The sequence below is a fragment of the Carettochelys insculpta genome, chromosome 15 (assembly GCF_033958435.1).
Source record: "Carettochelys insculpta isolate YL-2023 chromosome 15, ASM3395843v1, whole genome shotgun sequence".
Classification (NCBI taxonomy): Eukaryota; Metazoa; Chordata; order Testudines; family Carettochelyidae; genus Carettochelys; species Carettochelys insculpta.
Genome location: NC_134151.1, coordinates 4,238,874 through 4,254,213, shown reverse-complemented (window position 1 = coordinate 4,254,213; position 15,340 = coordinate 4,238,874). Strand labels below are relative to the sequence as shown.

Genomic DNA, 15,340 nt, shown 5'->3' with positions numbered 1-15,340 from the left:
TTTCTTCACTTCCCACCCAAAAGTCTCCTAAATGCACCTGAGACAAAAACTTAATTAACTGGGAGAAGTTCTGGACCTAGTCTAAAGGGATTTCTAGCCTTTGAATGTAACATCTGGGAATTTCAGGTTGGAAAGTGCAGTTTGCCTTTTAATCTGCAGCCTGCTTGTTCAATCTTTTGGGATGAGAATCTGTTCTTCATACAGCCCTGTATGGTTACAAAATTGATACCTACATCTTGCAACATGATTTGCAGATAGATACCTGCATCCACATGTGACTATAAAGCAGAAATTCCCAAATATACAGTGTTTTAGGGACAAAATTTGTATCCACATCCCTGTCTGCATAAATGAGCAGTAGATACAAAGTGAGTATCTGTGGATTTGCAGGGCTGTAGCTCTTCATATCCAATCGCTTTAGTATATTCTGCTTGGTGTGCATTCTTTAGTGTACTAGGTAATTTGCTTTGCTCTATTTGCTCTCATCACTTAACATTTAGTTGTGGTTTTTTTTTTTTTCGCTTTTGTCTAAACCAATGAGTTGGAGTGGAAGCATATGAGAATATTAGCACAAGGGGCAAAGACTCTTGCATATTCCTTTCCATGTTGAGGGCAGGGACAAACTTACACTATACAGTTCTTCGTGCAGTGGAAGACTAATTTTGGGTTTATACTCCAAAATTAGTATATGCCTGGGGAGCTGAAAGTTGCCTCTGCTAGAGCCTTTCTATGCAGGGACTGGTTAGAGACACTGCATGTAACTGCAGCTGGGTGTGTCTACCAGTTGAATGCTGGTGAAATCGCAGGCTGGAGGTCTTGGCAGCTAGTCACAGCAGTACAGCGTGAGAGGCAGCACAGGCTAGTAGGCTGGAGTGCTCAGAGATACCCCAGTTCCAGATAGCACCCTGAGATGAACATATGACAAAAGTCGTAGCCCTGTGTGGAAGGCACAGTTGGTCAGCCTCAGAAAAGCTCCTATAAGCTTTGAGACAAACTTTGTGGTTAGTGGATATGTAGGAATTTTTTCTGTCTTAACATCAGTTAGAGGCTTCTGAGTTCTTTGTTAAAGCTACTTGTATCTAGAGGTAAAATTGAAGTTTTATGTAAGACGACACAATTAAGCATTCATGTGTACTGAATATCTTTTTATATAATTTGTATGAAGTGAAGTAACATTTGATACTGATTCAGGGAACTGTTCTCTTAATTCAAATGTCGTAAAAAGTAGAGTGTGAATTTTCTTAAGATCTCTCTTCCACATACTCAGTTTTTCTAACTGCCACAGAAAGAACATACAATCGTGAATGGTCAGGAAGGTGTTTCTAAAACAATGTCCTAGTGATTTTTATCATATGGAAATGGACTAGTACATTTTCTGTTGGTTTTCCCCCCTCCCCCCAGGGTCAACTAGCCACTGCCTGAGATTCTCTGCCCTTACTGTAAAGGAATTATATGCACTTGAAGGGAGGATAGTGGAAATACTAGGAGATCCAAGAACAGCTTCTATCCCTTATGATTTCCAAATTACCTTTGATGTGAACTGCTTTACTGCAGGTAGTCTGCAGCATGCAGAGCAAAATTTAAATGACTCTACTTGCTCCTCTTAATGTGGACAGACTGACTTTCCCACACTTCTGAATGGCCATGGAGTCAAATTGCATGTGGTTGTCCAATCACCGGAGTGACTCTTGTCTTCATAATGAGCTACCAATGAGTTCCATAGTCTACTGTTCAAAAAAGTACAGAAGGAATGGCACAATACAACTCAGTTTCTACACTAGACAATTTGTCATTTTGTTCCAACCTGTGTAGAATACTAGAATTGGAAGGGCCCTCAAGATGTCAAAGTCCAGTCCCCTGCCCTCATGGCAGGACCGAGCACCGTCTATATCATCCCTGTTTGATATTTATCAAACCTGTTTTTAAATCTCTCTCCAATGATGGAGATTCTGCAATCACCCTAGGCAAATTATTCCAGTTAACCAGCCTGACAGGAAATTTTTCCTAATGTCAGCTTCTCCCACTGCCATAGCTACCGCCTCTGTCCTGTTGTCTTAGTATCTCTACTATAAGCATTACAGTGGTGAAGCCATACTGCTTAAGTGGTGTTGTGTAGATGTAGTTCAAGCATGAACTGAAGCAAGAAAATTCATACACCCCCATCCCCTGGAAGATTTTTTTTCTTTGGAGATAAATTCAACTTAAAATTGACCCAACTAGCTGCAGAGATTGTATTTGCTTTTAAAACCACACTTGAGTGGATTTTAAATGGTTTCTCCCTTGTTGTGTGTGAAAAAGCATGCAGAAGTATGAAATATTTGAAAGGGCTTAGAGGAAAAAGTCTCTTCTGCTTCACTTTGTTTATTTAAATGCATAGCAATCTTGGCTATAACTTGCGGCAGTTTGCAAGGGATTTCCCACTTTCCACACTTCTTGCAAGGGAGTAAAACTTCCACAAGTCTGTTTAAGGTCACCTGTAACCCTTCAAGTTATTGTCAACTTAATTAAACAGCCTATTGGAGGTTTCACATTGTTTGATTGTTGTAAACTTTGATCCTAGGCAATACCTTCTTTATTGATGCTTTTCACCTGCTTGTTGAAACTGTGGTAGGTGGTTTATCAAGGGTCTAGTTTGAAACAAAGGCTAAAACTGATCTTGTGGGCAAAAATGTATTGAAGTAGTACTTTCTAGTGACATTTTTTTATGCTTCCTAACCACACTGGGAGGTGTTGCTACCTTCACTTTTATAGTAATTGCAGTGTAGTAATCCATGAAGTATGTGAACATTCCAAAGCAGAGAGACGACATTCTTACTAATGTCTGCACAGGTGATTCGATGAAGAGTGCATCAGGAGAGTTTGCAGATGACCCCTGCTCGTCTGTGAAACGAGGGAACATGGTGCGAGCAGCCCGGGCTCTCCTGTCAGCTGTTACCCGGTTGCTTATCTTGGCTGACATGGCGGATGTCTACAAACTACTTGTTCAGCTTAAAGTTGTAAGTGCGGTGTTTCATCTGTGTAACTGAGTAAAACATTTTTTGTTGTCCACCATGTTAGGCTTTTTCTGACAAGTTGTCTCTGTTTTTGTGTGTTTGTCTTACAACACCTAGTCAGTTCTTTTCTCTGTAGTCTCTTGTTCCCAACGATAACTAGGTCTGGGTTATTCTGTATTTTGAGTGGTATTCAGTTGCTCTAATCCATATGCTGAAGATATTAACATCAAATTTTAGAACACAAACTGTTACTTAAGTAATTATAATTTCCCACCTCCCACCCTTATTTTTTGGAATTTTCTGATAGTAATCATAATCTGTAATTTTGTTTTGCTAAATGACTCTACTGTGAACAGTTTGGGAGAGAATTACACTAACCTCTGGAGGATGAGAGTAACCAGAAACTAGTCCTACCTACTAGGAAAGAAGTGAGACCCTCAGTCTCATTCAGATGTTGAGGTTTGAATCACATTTATCGTATAGGTGTGCTCACACACAATAATACTTTTATGTGCCTGCTAGTGTTAATGTTGCTTTTTAATATTGTGCTCTGGACAACTGCCTTTTTAAATGTGGGGGAAAAATATGTGGAAGCATGTATTGTGGAGAAAAAGCCTGGAAGAAAAAGCAGCCAAAATGCAGGGAAGCTCTCTGTCAGCAGTGGAGAGCTCTTCTGACAAAATAAAACCACCTCAGTGGTGGTGGGGGGGGGGAGTAGCTTTTTCAGCAAGAGAGCATCTCCCACCAACAACGTGCTGTCTAAACCATCACTGTTAGTACATAAAACTTATCTGTTGGCATGGTTATTTTTAAGCACATCTGATCAAGTTTTGCCAATGAAAGTGCAGTGTGGACATAGCCTTAGTCTAATAACCTTTTAAGTATATTTTAAAATAAAAAAAAAAAAAGTCAAAACTTCTTGTGGCTATAACGTGTCTTTTGGAGTTTTCTGTGAATTGTACACTGGATGGCTAAAAATATTTACACTTTTTTGTAGGTAGAAGAAGGAATCCTGAAACTAAGAAATGCAGGCACTGAACAGGATTTAGGAATACAGTACAAAGCGCTTAAACCAGAAGTGGATAAGCTTAATATAATGGCGGCCAAGAGACAGCAGGTACAGTAACAGTGTAGCCTTCTATGGGGCGGGGAGGAGAGAGAGTGTGGGGGAAAAAAAAATATATAAATATGTATGTATGTATGTATGTCAGTATCTGTACCTCTGGCTAATCTAGTCAACTCTGGTTTAATTTTAAATGTGTACACATTTTGTTTTGCTTAATGCTTTTTCTGTCATGATTCATTCCTAGTAAGTGGAAAAAATGTCAATGTCGTTGGAAAGTAAAAGATGGGTAGATTAGTCAGATGTGTGCTGGTCTTTCTAAGTTAACATAGCACTAGCGCTCATTCTGTTTGTATGAATAAAACTTCTAGATTATCACTGACAATGGCTGTTATATTAGCTTCCTTTATATGAATAAAGAATTGGGTAATACATATTTTAAAATGTAATGAATGATATTCAAAACAGTACGTTTTCTAAATCTGCAGTTGATAGCTATATGATCTGCTTCGTGAAAGGAGTGACAGAAGACAAACTTGAGAAATACTTGTGCTCATAATGCCTCACCTGCCTAGTATAGGTCTTAACTGGCTTCTGCATTACACTTCTGCTTGGTCTGTTTTCTTCTTTCTCTTGCTGTAAGATACAATTATTAAACTTAACATTTCTTTGTCGAGTGCCTATTGTCCTTCTAAATATGATGTTACTAGAGCCTCGGGGCTTTGTACCTAACAAGATAGTGGCAGAGCTAGGACTGTAAACTGTGATATAATAAACTCCTTCATATCCAGCAGCCCTGGAACCGGGAGGTTGGTGGATGTTCAGATATCTCTGTATAATAGAGAGGCATACCTAGCAATGCATAACACTAGAGGAGAAACAAGATTGGATATTAGGAAACAAATGTATGCAGAGTACTTGATTTACAAACAGTAGTATTGTACACTGTTAACTTATACTTTATTTACTTTCGCTACACTGTACTTATGGAAAACCTAACTAAAATTTACTTATGGTTTAATGCTGGTTATTTGAGAGTTCCGGATGATGGAATGCTGGATATGGAAGAGTTTACAGTACTAGGCCAATCCCTGTTTTAATTTCTTCCAATGTAAGTAATGTCTAACAAGTGGCTAACTTCATTTGATTTCAGAACAAGAAGTCCTGTGGCACCTTATAGACAAACAGATGTGGGTCTTTGCCCACGAAACCTTATGCTCCAAAATATCTGTTTATCTATAAGGTACCACAGGACAACTTGTTGTTCTTGAAGATACAGGCTAACGTGGCTACCTCTCTGATTTGATTTGATTTGATTTGATTTGGTAAGTTTTTGCCTTTCAGAAATTGGATAGAGTTCCTCATTATAGATGCTCACAATTATTGGACCTCCAAATATCATGGTCATACTCCAAAAAAAACTATACACCGCACCACAGTCACTCTAACTCAGGGACCCATCCGTGCAACAAACCTCGTTGTCAGCTCTGCCCACATATCTACACCAACAACACCATTACAGGACCTAACCAGATCAGTCACACCATTGTGGGTTCATTCAGCTGCACATCTACCAATATAATTTATGCCATCGTGTGCCAGCAATGCCCCTCTGCTATCTACATCAGACAAACTGGACAGTCTCTTAAGTAAAAGAATAAATGTGCACAAATCAGATATCAGAAATGACAATATACAAAAACCCATAGGAGAGCACTTCAATCTCCCAGGACACACAGTAGCAGACTTAAAAGTAGCTATCCTACAGCAAAGAAATTTCAGGACCAGACTCAGAGAAATTTGAGCTACAATTCATCCTCAAACTCGACGCTCTCAGCTCAGGCTTAAACAAAGACTGTGAATGGCTGGCTAAATACAAAAGCAGCTTCCCCTCCCTTGGTGTTCACACCTCCAGATCAACTGCTGGTAGTAAGCCTCACCCTTGCTGACTGAGCTAACCTTGTTATCCCCACCCTTGCTCTGGCTTATTTATACCTGGCCCTGCAGATTTCCAAGACCAGCATCTGATGAAGTGAGTCTGCTGACAAAAGCTCGTGCTCAAAACTTTTCTGTTAGTCTATAAGGTGCCACAGGACCCTTTGCTGCTGTTACAGATCCAGACTAACACGGCTACCCCTCCGATACTTGACTCCAAAAAAAGGCATTATTTTAAAGTTAAAAGAAAAAGGGGTTGGGAGAACTCCTCTAAACTAGTTGTAAATTGTTGCCACTGGGTTAGGACTTGGTTGTTTTTTTACACTAAGTGGAAGATTGGTGCTGTTGTGGTCAATCTTCTGGGGTTCCATGTAGTGTGCCTAGTTTGAACATGCTTAATTGAACCCTGGAGAGAAGGTGCCCTGTTGACCACAGTACTCCGTGCTTTACTGGGGATCTCTGGGTCCCCTCCCCCAGTTGCATTTGTCCTTTCAGAGAAGAGGATTATTATGTGATCTGTTATCATTCATGGCAGCTCTGTCCCTGTCTACCACTTTCTAACAGTAATATTACCTCTTCATTGCCTGTAGTCTTTTATTAGCTTCCCTGACACACCTTAGCTTCCAGGGTGCAGTAGTCTGTGTTTTGCTGAGCACTGTTCTTAGCTGACAGGAGCAGTTTTCTGGTCCCTGGAGTGTCAGGGAACCGGGAACCAAGTGGCAGCCTGGCTACCAGATCCCCTCTGCTTGCAGAGCTGGGAAACTGACCAGGGCAGGAGCCCTGGTTAGTTTCCTAGCTCCAAGGAATGGAGGGAAGCCAGGCTGCCCCTGGTTCCAGGCACTCCTCCACTGCCTGGAGCCAGGAACTGCATGGTTTTCCCTGTTCCTGTCAGGGGCAGCAGTGACGTCAACCTGAGACATGTGCAACAGCTGACATACAAGTATTGTAGAACTCAATGGGAGTAGATGAGAACTCTTTCATTGGTGGCAGTGTGAAGTAGGAAGAAGGCTTCGTCTGTGTTTTACAGGGTCTGGCACTATGGGGGTGGGTCTCATCCTGATTAGAACTTCAGGGCACTACTGTGCTACAAATAGTACTTAAATAGAAATCACAATCTAAACACCATAACCCTGTCAACCATACTCTGGTGTCAATGCAGTTATACCAGTGGAAATTCATATTGCTTATTCATTCATGAAATTGGCTTAAGCTATATAAGCCAAAGAAGCTGTGTCTCTATTAAGCAGAAGTCGAGTATAGTATACCAGCAAGTATAGTATACCAGCAACCCCTTTGAAATGTAGACAAAACCTAAATACCTTAAGATCAGAGAGAAGACAGAATTAGTTCTTGACAGTGTGTTGAGGGAACAAGACTCAATAACAGAAGACCCAGTGATATTAAATGTTCAAACTTTCTAAATGGGAGTGAAGAAAACATTGCACAGCTTTAAAAACAAATACATCATGACCAAAAGCCCCTTTACAGTGTAGTACATTAGAAGCTTGATTATCTGACATCCCTGGGGAGTGTGGGATGTGAGGTGATCAGATTGTATGGTTAGTTGAGCAGGGCTGCTGGCTCCACTCAACTGACCCTAGTGGGGGTGGGCGGCAGCCACACTCCTGAGGTCTAGGGAGCCACCCTACCAGCACAGACAGCTCCATGGCAGTTGGTTTCAGGTGGGGGGAATCCCTATGGTGGCTGCCCCTGAGTGCCAGTTAATAGAATGTGCTACTTCACTACAGTAAAAGCCATGTTACCTACTACTGGGTTGAGACTTTTTTCTTGAGTAGTTAAATACATTTCTCCTTTATGAAAGCCTTTCCATTACTACTTGTGTGCATGGATTAAAAGAAAACACCAAAGGATGATCTGATTGATTCTGAAGCCAGAAAATTTAAAAAAAAATAAAGCCAGATTCTAAGCCATTGTCCCTGACAAATGTGCATGGAATTTTCAGTGTCTTGACCCATATTTATAGGCAGTTGTTAAGGGGGGTAGTGATGGTGGTGTTGATTTAAATGGTGTGACACTATCCTGGATGTGTTTTATGCTATGGCAGTGGGACCCTATCATAGTCTGTATGCCCAAGAGGAAAGAGTGGGTTGTTATTGCCTGTCCTTTCATGGAAGGAAAACATGGCTTTTGTTCACATTCCATTAATATTTGCTCCTTTTGGATACTCTTACTACTACTTTCCTTTAGAAAAGAATTGTTTCAATTACTGGTACGTCAGTGAACTTTCACCTCAATTACATGTAATGCAAGGTACACTCCTATCTCTAGTGTACATCCTCATTTTCTTGGAATGTAGTTGGCCATAAATATAGATTTCTTCAAGTAAAACGTGTTTTCACTCTGATTTCTTCCCCCCCCCCCCCCCCAAAATACCCACTTAGCTATGTCTATACTAGAGAGATTTGTTGACAAAACCCATGGCGTGTCTACATTCTCAAGGAGTTTCGTTGACCTGTAAATCGACAGAACATGACACTTCTGTTGACAGCGTTCTGTCACTCCCCCATGAGGCAGAATGCCTCTGACAGAAAGCGGGTCTGGATGTTTTGGCGCCCCCTTTGTTGACAGTCATGGCTTCCGGGACAGTGGACATCCCTGCCTGCTGTGCTTTTAGTTGGCTGCTTTATCAGTAGAACAGCCAGTCTTGCTGCTCTCTGTTGATAGAGCCGATTGCTCTTTCAGTCTGCTTGGCAGTCTGGCCACGATCTGTCGACAGATTGCTCTAGTTTAGACACAGCCTTTATGTCTTAATGAAATTCAAGTGGTGGAGTAGGGGAGGGAGAAGGGGGATAGTAACTAAAATGCTATGGTGTTTGACTCAATGTAGCTTATAGTGGAAGACTTGATTCTGTAAGCTGCTATTTATAAAGACTTCGTACTACTGCTCTGAAAGATATTTGAGTTCATATACAGCAAAAAATGTTGAGGTTTTTAAAATAACTTAATTTCAGAGAAAACGCCTGAAGTATGAGCTTTATGGCCTCTGAATAAACAATTTAGACACTGAAAGTTAAGATTCATAATTTGAGTTTTATACTTATGCTGCTGTTTGTAGAAGCATTTATCTAGCTTTTTTCCATACATCTTGGAGAAAAAGTATTGAAATTTAGTCTGTCAGACTTGGCAGTAAAAACTAATTTGTCTTACCACTAAATGAATACAAATTACCTTTATCTGAAGATTCAAGAGGAAATACTGATTACTTGAAAGTAGAAGTCCATAAACAATGTAATTGCTACAGTTAACACAAAGCTCTAAGCAAGCACATTTATTCTTAAGGTAAAAACAGTACAGATAAAAGATGTGTTTTTTTGTTAAACTATGCATGTGCTAGCACGTTTACTAGAGATCATCCCAAGTCCAGCGAGGGCTCAGGCATGTAGAAGAGTCCTTCAAACCTCACCTGCTTTCTGTGTGTACAAGTCATGACTGCCTTTGTTCAGAACAGACACGCACATAAATCAAAGCATGGCTCCAACCCATTTTGCATCTTTCATCTGCCAGAGCTGTGAATAGTTAATCAGCTAGATAAAGGCTGGATTTGGAGGTAGGTAGTATGTATTGTCCTCAACCAATTTCCTAGAAAGTCACTAAATTAAAACCAGAGGGTCACACAAAGTTTTTAGTCTTTTGAAGTTCATAGCGTTCCCCAGTGTTGACGTTAGTGGTATCTTCTGCCTAAAGAAATTAAATGCAGCCCCACAGTATTACATACATATGTACATTAATACAAGTAACTCATAAGAGATCTTAAATTTAAGGTGACTAGACCAATTTAAGCCTTCCTACAGGTGTTCAGACTTTTACCCAAAAGTGGGCAAATTGTCCCATATTTCTTGTCTTCCTCCCATTAAAGATGGCAGGTCCTGCTGGCTGGATTCCTGGTAGCCACCTGCCCAGTTTGGAGGGCAGGGTGGCTGAGCAGTTGCGGAGGTGGACAGGACTGTTCCAGTGTCTTTCCCTGCCAGGGAGAGCGCTGGTGCTTATCGAGCTGGTCCTGTCCATGTTCTGGCATTGTCTCAACACCCTGGTCCTGCCCCCACAATTTCTGGCTGACCTCCAGAAGCTAGTTCTGGAGTTCTTCTGGCCATCACTGCACTGGGTCCCTGCAGGGATTCTCCATCTCCCCCCAGAGGAGGGGGTGGTGGGGGATAGGACCTGACGTGTCTGTGCACCCAGGTCCATGTCTTCCACCTCCCAGGCCCTGCAGGGACTTGTTAACAGCAACAGTGCAGATGGTCCGGCGTGGAGCTTGCTAGCACGTGCTTTCCTCCATCACTTCAGGGGTCTCCGATACGACCGGCAGCTCCTTTATTTACCTTTTGAGAGGCCATCAGCGAGACCTCTTGGAGCTGCCAGCCTTCTAACAGGACCTCCTCCGCACCTGCTGGCTGCTCTTGGCCTCCAGGTCTTTAGGAGCTGCCGTGGGACAAGACCTCCTCGCGGAGCCCGTTACAACCGTCATCTTAGTGCGTAGGTGCTGGAGTCCCCCACGGTGCGTCGGAAGTTGGCCCTGTGCAGAACCACTATGGTTGGAGACCTCCTGAACTATGACTGGGGAGACTGGATGGAGTCCCTGATGCTCGCCCAGCGCATGGGGCTCTCCACGCTACACACTCCCCGGCGCGTACTCGAGTAGGTGAAGGCTGCTTTGCCACCCGCTGCTCATGTTTTACATCAGCCAGGTCCTGTGAGGAAGGTGCAATGCACACCCCTCTAACGCCTGGCCCGCCAGATCTGTCCGTGGGCACCCGACTCTGAGCCCCCCTCCCCGTCACCATCCCAGCTGGCTGCACACTGAACCACGCCGAGACGTCATCTGTACATGCCCGTGCTTCACATACTCCATTTCCCCACCCTTGCGTCCCAGCCCGATCACAACTCGCGGGACCTTCTAGGCCATCGGAAGTTGGGAAGCCCCGGTGGGCTAGCCTCTACTCCACCTTGGTCCTGTGGCCTGCCGGGGACATCGGTTGCAGGATCCTCCACGGGGCAGTGAGCATGGGAGTGTACGTGGCATGGTTCACAGCCCCCCCCCCCCCCAGCACTTGCTCCTTCTGCAGCACAAGGGAGACCCTGGCACAGATCTGTGGGTGTGGCAGGTTGCAGCCCCTCTTCCAGCTCCTCCAGAACCTCCCGCCAAGGTTCTGGCTGCACTTCTCCCCATGCCTCCTGATCCTAGCACACCCCATCTGCGGCCCCACTAGGTCGCGGGACCTCCTGAGCCGCCTCCTGGCTGTGGCTAAAGTAGCCATCTGTAACATGGGAGAGAGGATGCTGGCTGAGGGGGAGACCTGCAACCTGTGGGGCCTATTTCCGTTCCACCCTCTGCTCACGAATCCAGGCAGAGTTCCTCTGGGCAGCATCCACTGGCTCCCTTGAGGCTTTCAAGGAGCAGTGGGCGCTCTCTGGGGTTCTCTGCTCGGTGTCCCCCTCTGGCTCCCTTGTTTTGAACCTTTGACCTCCACTCCCATCCCTGTTTTCTTTTTCTTTTTTTTAGTAGTCCCCGACTTCATTTGGGGCCATGTCTTTTTAATGGGTTCCCCCCTCACTTTGAGAGGGGCCTCTTAGTCGTGGGTGGGCGGGGAAGCTGTCTATTGGCCGACAGTCGGGGGACAGATGCAAGGCTGGTGGCGGGGCAAAGGTACATGTGCAAAGCTGGCTGCTTTCCCTACTGGTCAATCAGCACCGCCTTCGCTATATGCTGATTCTTGGCCAGCAGACCCCCTGCCCCCTCACCCATCCCAGTTCTGGCTAGCACTGGCTGTGAGCTGCAGTGGCTGGGGAGGGTTGCCAGTTGTGTCCTCTCTGCTGTGCACCCAGCAGGTTTCTGTGCTCTCCTCCTTACTCCTGCTGTCCTACCTCTGCTTTTTTCCTTTTCTGGCCCTGCTACTCCTCCATGGCCTCTCTGGCTGGGCATGTCCTGCTCCCAGTGCTGTGTGAGGAACCAGCCCCCGGCTGGAGAGTTCAGTTTACCAACAGCCTGGCTGGCAGGCTCCTTCCTTTGGCTGGGTCGGCATGCTGGGTGAGCCCAAGGTGTTTGTGGCCCAGGATGTTAGCCAGGAGGATCTGAGCCCGACATGTGCCGAAGCACTTCATAGCATTGGGATAGGGAAGCCTCCACCCCACAGCTAAGCTCTGGAGTGCTGGTGGGGGTTGGGGTAATTTCCAGGCTAATTTACACCCTAAACCTGCAGGATTTACAGCAGCTCCATGGGCAGGGCTTAGCACCTTCTTCACCCACTCTGTCCTACCCACAGAGAGCACAGAGCTGATCCATCCCCTGAGCACCTGGCCCTGCTGGGTCTCCTCTCAGCCCTATTCACTCAAGCCCTTATAGTCAGGTTCCCTGGTCCCTGATGCACAATGCAGATTCAGGAGTTAACTTATTCCTGCTCACACTGTAGCTGGGGGGAAGGAGGTGAGGTGATAGGGTTATATCCATAGCCGGTAGCAGTCTGAATGCGTTAGCTGTCTTTTGATGCTGTAAGCAGGGAAAAGACAGGCTGCTTCCAGCCATGGTTAGGGGGTATGTGGGAAGAGATGGCGTGGGCCAAGTCATACCTTCCTCCCTTACCTCTCCCCAAAATGCTGCTGCTGGTCACATTTTGGTGTGAACTGTGGCAGAAATCTGGGGAGGGCAAGTGACCCTCTGTGGACACCCCCATGTGTTGCACCAAGAGAGGTGGGTCCTTACCTGGAGCCTAGCCAGGCATGGAACAGAGCACTGTGCAGGGAGGGTCAGGTTGGTTGCTTATCTCCCCTGCCGAGAGAGGTGTTACAGGAGTCTCTCTCCTCTTCCTGTTGTGAGCCCTAACACCTTTAAAGATAAGAAGGTATCCATCTACTTTTTCTTTTTAATGGGAGCTCAGTCAGCTTGATGTTAATTTGAATGGTTGTATTGCATAGCTCTGACAATGAACTTGCCTGAAGACAGGTAATTTTACCAGGTGCCCCATATTCACAATTGGGAAATATGGTCATTCTCAAACTTAATTCAGTAAGGTTTGTTCAGAAATTTCCAAGTACTTGTTGTATCTGTCATTCAGCATTGAGAACAGTTGTCTGTTCTTACGTCAAGTAATATCTTCTAATTAGATTAGTAGCAGAGAGGTAGCTGTTAGTCTGTACTCCAACAAAACAAAGCAGCAGTAAAGTACCACTAACAAAAAGACTAACAAAGTGTCCCACAAAAGCTCATCACCAAATAAATCAGACTCACTTGTAATTTTAGAGAGCAGGATTATGGATGGCTGCATAACATCACTCTTCATGCAGCAGCTGTTCTAAAGGTAGCCAAACTTTTAATTGAATGCCAGGGAAGTACTATGGCTCAGCTGAGTTGCAGCCCCTGTTAGCAAAGATCATATTCCAATGCCTCTTCAGGGAAAGTATGTAGATGCTGAGCATCAAAAATGTCTTTCATATCATAGAATACTAGGACTGGAAGGGACCTCAAGAGGCCATCGAGTCCATCCCCCTGCCCCAATGGCAGGACCAAGTACTGTCTAAACCATCCCTGATAGACATCTGTCTAACCTGTTCTTAAATATCTCCCGCAGTGGAGATTCCACAACCTCCCTTGGCAATTTATTCCACTGTTTGACCGCCCTGACAGTTAGGAACTTTTTCCTAATGGCCAACCTAAACCTCCCTTGCTGCAGTTGAAGTCCATTGCCTCTTGTTCTAGCCTCAGAGGCCAAAAAGAACAAGTTTTCTCCCTCCTCCTTATGACACTCTTTTAGATCCCTGAAAACTGCTATCATGTCACCCCTCAGTCTTCTCTTTTCCAAACTAAACAAGCCCAATTCTTTCAACCTATTGATTGTTTTCATTGCAGGAATTGAAAGATGTGGGTCACCGCGATCAGATGGCTGCAGCCAGAGGAATTCTGCAGAAGAACATTCCTATACTATATACTGCTTCTCAGGCCTGTCTACAGCACCCAGATGTAGCAGCTTACAAAGCCAACAGGGACTTGATTTACAAACAACTGCAGCAGGCGGTCACAGGCATCTCAAATGCAGCCCAAGCCACAGCATCTGATGATATTGCCCAGCAGCAGGGTGGAGGGGGAGAGTTGGCTTATGCTCTTAACAACTTTGATGTAAGTATTGAACCTTGTTGAAAATCACTTAAATCTGCTTGCAAAGTTAAAAGCAACAAACTCCCATGGAAAAAACTTGTATTTTGAGGGAGGATAATCTGTTATAGCAGTCTACTGAAATCCAGTGTTCTCTGTAACCTGTGCGCATTTGTAGCCCCTCAGGTGAGATTCACATGCCACCTGGCTGAATTTTACAAAGCACCAAAGCTAGGTTTTTTGTTTTTATTGGTGGTGCAAATTTGCACATATCTTGGTGTACATAATATTTTATTCTGCACATGGATGGAGAAGGTTAGAGTGAACACTGAGACAAGTGTAATTCAGTACAAAGTGATCTTTCAGGTGGTATTAAAGGCCGAAACTGTTGGCCTAATTCTGTGATAATCCAAAACTTTTATGCTCCTAATGCTAAGATAATTTGTTTATAAATACACACAAAAAGCACCCTGATTCTAACTGGAGACTTGTAAATTGCCAAACTAGCCTTGCTGGGGGGGGAAAGACTTAATCACAATATATTTAGTTCATTATTTTGAAAATCAATATAACTTGAATGGTTTAATGCACTATAGCATGACAGTACATGTTCTTTACCACCAAATACTACTCTACAAGAACATAATAAGTAATGTGGTGATGGCATACTTAATGGCATAGTAACATGAGATCTCACTACAAGCACTCTGCTGAAGAAAGCAGTGTTATCATCTTTTAGATTTCTTCAGTTTGGAGACTTTGTTTGGGGAAGAGGGCAGGAGTGTATGCACCAAGTGGTTCCTAAACAGTTTATAAAAATACTGTTTCAAATTAATATGAAGTATGGTCTCAGAGCCTTGAGACGAAACTTTACTGGACAACTCAGTTCACAGCCTGCAGAAATCAGTGGGGCCATAATCTCCAGTAAACTGATCTACAAAATGTTTTGTGTTGAAATCTAGTTACTTAGAGTTCAGTAGCGTGAACCTGATTCCCCCCCGCCCCCCATCTTTGAATCTTTAATTCCTGCAACATGATATTTTGTGCCCAAATTGTGTTCAGCAGTCAACATTCAATACTGGTCACTTCTTGCAGTAACTTAAACCACTGGGGAAGCCCCTGAAAAATTTGCTTGACAACCTGAGAAAAATGGCTCCTCTTTATCCCAAGCACAGTTTTTGGGGGTTGACTGAGAATGAATTATTGTAACTCTTCCAGGACTTGCTCATTCTGTTTGAAAAAACA

General features: G+C 43.9%; 1 protein-coding gene across 1 annotated transcript in view; it reads left to right on the top strand.

Annotated features, from left to right (window-relative positions):
- The window catches only part of CTNNA1 (catenin alpha 1), a 175,085-nt gene that overhangs the window by 37,457 nt on the left and 122,288 nt on the right, over positions 1 to 15,340 (top strand). The window contains exons 4-6 of the mRNA XM_075010136.1: positions 2,830 to 2,996; positions 3,991 to 4,110; positions 13,853 to 14,119. Of these exons, the coding sequence (XP_074866237.1) occupies positions 2,830 to 2,996; positions 3,991 to 4,110; positions 13,853 to 14,119 (554 nt within the window). The remainder of the gene's footprint in view (positions 1 to 2,829; positions 2,997 to 3,990; positions 4,111 to 13,852; positions 14,120 to 15,340) is intronic.